Raw genomic sequence first — 5314 nt, 5'->3', positions numbered from 1 at the left:
TATTTGTTGACTTATCTATAATTTTAGAGACTAAAATGACGATTTAACCATAATTAAATGACATATCGGATGCGCTGTTTTAGCCCGCAAATATTGAAAGTAATATCAAAATCAAATACTAGAACGTTATATTGAGAAAATGATATCCTTGAATTCCGAAAATATCCTTTACATTATGATCAAATTACGCGACGACCTAATACACGCTTTCTCATTTTACCGTTAGTTTCACCTTTTCAATGGACGATAATACCCTTCCATATATACTAACTCATTCAATTTCTTAACTAAAATAACACCGTAATGATTATTCTTTTTCATATTCTCCACCAACCTATTGAGTTGGCTAATATTCATCTCCTATACTAGTCACAAGTATGGTATATATTCTGCCGCATGGTATTCAATTCGTATAATGGAAAAATCATCAAATTAATTAGCTTAATAACAACTCATTCATACAACCACCACATATCATTTCAGAATGCTTAGAAAGAAAGAGATATGATAATAATAATGTTATATCTTAATTATTAAATGGATGAGAAGCTTAGCCACATTGTAGTACACGTGGAAAGTAATAGGACTCATCAACCCATCACCCTCCCCTAGGGTTTTTCCTTTTATGGGGTTCAATTATTTTCATAGCAAATCTCATTCTCATGTCAATTCCTACCAGAAAACACCTCACACACATATAAGTAAAACTCTTGATTCGTTTAACTCAATATATTTAACTTATAAAATGCATATAAATGATGAGTTATGATTAATTAATAACGTGGTATAAAGATATACTATACTACAATGGCACGCCTCATGATATTTCCATAAAGCCAAGGGCAATTTGGAAACATAAATAGAGAAATAAATAGAGAAATAAATAAACAAATAAATCAAAGTCAAGTCTAGGAGCAACCAATCAAAGACCAATATCCTCTCCTCTTCTAGTGTTTTCCTATCAACTTGCTTTTCTGTATAAATATAGACTCAACAAACAAGAAATTTTCAAACAAGTGTAAGAGAGAGAGAATCAACACATCATAATCTATTTTTATTTTTATTTTTTAAATTATTATGGATCACCATCCCTTACGTTCTTTTCAAACTTCACTACCTAAAACTCTTTCTCTATTCTTTTTCTCTCTTTTTCTTCTCTTCTCTTCCACAACCTCAGCTTTCGACCTTGCCACCATTCCCTTCAACGACGGTTACTCTCATCTCTTCGGAGATGGCAACGTTGTTCGCTCCGCCGACGGTAACGGCGTTCAACTCCTCCTTGATCGTTACACCGGTAATTCAATTATTCAATTATTATTATTATTATGCACATGCAAAAACAAAAACAAAAACAAAAACAATCTTGTTATTTATAATTTTTTATAATTATTTAATTTTATTTCTGATGAATATATAGGTTCTGGTTTTATTTCATCCAATATGTACCAATATGGATTCTTCAGTGCTAATATAAAACTTCCATCGAATAATACAGCTGGTATTTGTGTTGCGTTTTATGTAAGTACTCTAAGATTTTTTGTGTGTGTGAGTTTCTTGAATGTTAGTATTAATTTTTGTTGTATTCGTTTATTCCTTTTTCATAATTGAATTTGTTTTTTTTTTAATATTACGCGTTGCTTTTATTCATGGGATTCTTTCCTTTCTTTTTTGTTTTTCTCCATCGATTCTTTTCTTTTTTCTTTTTAATATTTTATGTGATCAATAAATATCCTCGGTTAAATTTCCATTAATTTGACGAAGAATTTTCCTTACTTGAAGCAAAAGTCAATAATTACGGATTCAATGGTGTGAAAAAACTTCAATTTGTATACGTAAAGTTTTTCAATAAAGAAAAAGTCTCCAAACTGTAAACTACAAGCGATTCATTTACGTGTCTTTATTAATCTTAATAACGTTATTGTTTTATTTATTTATTAATTGTTGTTGTTGTTACAGACATCAAACGGCGAGGTGTTCGAGAAATCCCATGATGAGTTAGACTTTGAATTCCTAGGTAACGTAGCTGGAAAACCATGGCGGTTTCAAACAAATTTATATGGAAATGGAAGTACTCATCGTGGTCGTGAAGAACGTTATCGTCTTTGGTTTGATCCAAGTAGAGGATACCATAGATACAGTATTCTCTGGACACAAAAAAACGTTATGTAAGTGTCACTATTATAAAACTCTTTTTTATATTTTATTTTCCTTATGTGTTTGTGTATTGGTTGCTTTTTACCTATGTGTATGTGTGGCTTTAGATTTGAACTTATAATAGTAACATGGTGTGTTATGAGATTGAAGTGGTTCATGTTTGACTTATTGTGAGAGAGAAAAATGTTAGGAATTGCGTGTGGGATAAGTTATGTATACAACTAGAGTATGTGTGAGCTAGCATGGATTGAAAGCATAGAGTTTTCATTGCTAAAAATATTGTTTTAGATGGTAGTGAAGTGATGATACTTTGTAAAATTCATCGATTATTTTTCCCATTTTAGATATATAGGTATAATTAATATTACCCCACACATCATGGCCAACTTCATTTTTGTTTCTTATGTATAATTTTATGGTGGTGATAATCATGAATTCATTATCATAATTATATTTCTATTATAAATTTGTGTCTATCCTTTTTTTTATATACGTTATGTGTATAAAAATAGGGTCCTTTTCGTGCTATTAATTCTTTTTAAGATTGTGTGGTTAGCAAAAATGCATTATCTTGCTAATTAATTTAGTATTATCGTGGAGTTTGTGCTTTTAGAATTTGACTAAATTATCCTCTTTGAATTTTTTTGTGTACCACATTAATTAAGTTTGATTAAAAATTGTGAACCACACACAAAAACGTTAGTTGGAACCTATGTCGGTCCAAGTTTGATTTAAATTGGCACAAAGTAGAACTTATGGATAAAGGGAAATTAATTTTATGAACACATGAAGAAAGATGTGAAGTTTATATTTTAATTAGAAAGCAGTTTTAGTTAGATTACCAAACGAAAAAAAGCTCATATATTACTATCATTTGCCAAACTATGGTCTAATAATTCTACCTAATTATACCCGAAATCTAGTTGGCAAAGTATTCTTATTATTTTGAATTATATTATGTAATATTATATAGTATGCTACTACCTATGTCCTATACCTATACCATATATTATTTTGTTGATTGATTAATATTATATACTGATCATATGTTTGAAATATTGCAGATTTTACATTGATGAAGTTCCAATTAGAGAAGTGTTACGAAGTGAAGAAATGAGAGGTGAATATCCATCTAAGCCAATGTCATTGTATGCAACCATATGGGATGCATCAAATTGGGCCACATCGGGTGGAAGATACAAAGTGAACTATAAATATGCTCCTTTTGGAGCTGAATTCAAGGACCTGGTCCTCAAGGGTTGCTCTACTGATCCATTTCAAGAATTCTCCGATATCGAGGGTTGCGCCGATCAAAACACCCATCTTGAAGCCCAAGAATACGCCGAGGTGACTCCTATTCGTCGTATGAAAATGCGGAGGTTTCGTCAACGTTTCATGTACTATTCTTATTGTTATGATACGATTAGATACCCTATTCCACCACCAGAGTGTCATTTTAATCTGGCGGAGAAACAAAGGTTTAAGGAGACCGGAAGGTTGAAATTTGGTGGGAGTCACCGTCGGCAATCTAGACGAAGAGGTCGTAATACAACTCCGGTAGATGAGAATGATCAGAATGATATGTGATGTTTGATTATATGTATATAATAGTGTTGATTTTAATAGAACTTTTTTGGGCTTTTGACATTGTCTATTGTTTGATACGTTAATAAATTATGTGGTAATATAATTTAGTCCTTAAAAAGTTGTGTTTTTTGGTAATATAGTGTGTTGTATCTCTAGATGAAATATAACATCGGTATAAAATTTGTATGAGTGCACTTAAGTATAAGTCAAAATTCATATTGTGGGACTATTCTTGATTATTTATGGTTGATCTTACTTTTAGAAAGAATTTGAGTGTTAGAAGATTATCTTCTACATTTAGGTAATCGATGAAAATTAAAGGTCGATTGAGTTACTTCAAACCTCTTACAAATCAAATGAAAACTTTAATAGGTAAAATGCTTTATTTATTAGAAATCGGTTATTTTATAAGGGATTGTCTTGAGAAAAATGGTAATGATTATTTTGTTCAAATTACACTTGTTTCAGATAAGGATAATTATGAGAGTGATGATGCACTAGTTGTGTTGAGTTTGGAGATTGAAAAAAGTTGGATCATGAACTCATGTTGCTTTTATTACATGTGTCTAAGAAAATACTATTTTGAAGCTGGAACAAGGTGGAGTAATTCTCGTTGGTGACAATAAGTCTTGCAAGATTTATGATGATCATGAGTTTCTTCTTCATAATACGAGACATGCATGTTTCAGAGTTCAAAGAAATTTGTTATCCAAAAGCATGTTTAATGATCTACATTATTGCATTAGAACATGAGATATTGATGATTTCGCATGAAGAAGTGATCATAGCTAAAAAGGTCTAAATTATGCGACTTATATACTTTAGAAGGTTCTGGTATTATTATTCATTGTGAAGACTTTCATGATAAGAACAAGCTATGAGATTTGATGTCAAAGCATGGTGAATGCCTAAAGATTGTTTAAGAGTACTTTAATGAGTTTTGCACAAGACAATGGACAAAAATGCATGTGACTGTTGAGTTGTAATTGAATTTTTGGGGTAAGGTTGGTGTCAAAGCGGTTTACCTTGCCGACAAGTGTTTACTTACAAGAATAAACTTCCAACACCTATGATAGTTTGTGATAGGAAATCTAAAAATTACTCTAATTCAAAGACCACTAAAGCTTTATTTATTGCACAAATCAAGCTAATTCAACTTGATGGTAAAGTTGCGGATTATATCATCAATGGCTATCCAAGATGCGGGGAGAGTTATGATCGGTTGGGGGTGGAACCTAGGGGATCAGAGTTCATTAATTGTAGATGTATTAGTTTCAGTGAGTCCAATCAAAGGAATAAGAGTAAAGACTTGGGGATGAAGATTTTAGAAACCATGACGGGGAAGACTCATTTTGAGGTGAAGTTTTATACCCTACATACTAGTAGTAGTGAAGAAATTATTAAACATACATATGATTATCATTTGACTCGTGATAAGGTAAACCAGAAACATGATGTCGAAATTCTAGTAGTAGTGAAATTATGTTACTAGTAGTAGTGAAATTTTGTTCCTCAGGGGAGAGATGTCGAACACGATGTCCTAGACAATTGGTTTGACAAGTTAAACCAGAAA

General features: G+C 31.5%; 1 protein-coding gene across 1 annotated transcript; it reads left to right on the top strand.

Moving 5' to 3' along the window:
- Positions 1-874: 874 nt before the first annotated feature.
- On the top strand, positions 875-3970 carry LOC127119789 (probable xyloglucan endotransglucosylase/hydrolase protein 30). The gene is made up of 4 exons (XM_051050112.1): positions 875-1294; positions 1418-1518; positions 1957-2165; positions 3219-3970. The coding sequence occupies exons 1-4, from the start codon at positions 1078-1080 to the stop codon at positions 3739-3741; spliced, it is 1050 nt and encodes a 349-aa protein (XP_050906069.1). The 5' UTR covers positions 875-1077; the 3' UTR covers positions 3742-3970.
- The last annotated feature ends 1344 nt before the right edge of the window (positions 3971-5314 follow it).

Source organism: Lathyrus oleraceus, chromosome 2 (assembly GCF_024323335.1).
Source record: "Lathyrus oleraceus cultivar Zhongwan6 chromosome 2, CAAS_Psat_ZW6_1.0, whole genome shotgun sequence".
Taxonomy (NCBI): Eukaryota; Viridiplantae; Streptophyta; class Magnoliopsida; order Fabales; family Fabaceae; genus Lathyrus; species Lathyrus oleraceus.
This window is presented reverse-complemented; position numbering and strand designations above follow the sequence as displayed.

Coding starts and splice junctions, on each gene's coding strand:
- LOC127119789 (XM_051050112.1), top strand. CDS start 1,078: ATGGATCACCATCCCTTACGTTCTTTTCAAACTTCACTACCTAAAACT. Junction 1,519..1,956: donor GTATTTGTGTTGCGTTTTAT/GTAAGTACTCTA, acceptor TTGTTGTTACAG/ACATCAAACGGCGAGGTGTT. Junction 2,166..3,218: donor TGGACACAAAAAAACGTTAT/GTAAGTGTCACT, acceptor GAAATATTGCAG/ATTTTACATTGATGAAGTTC.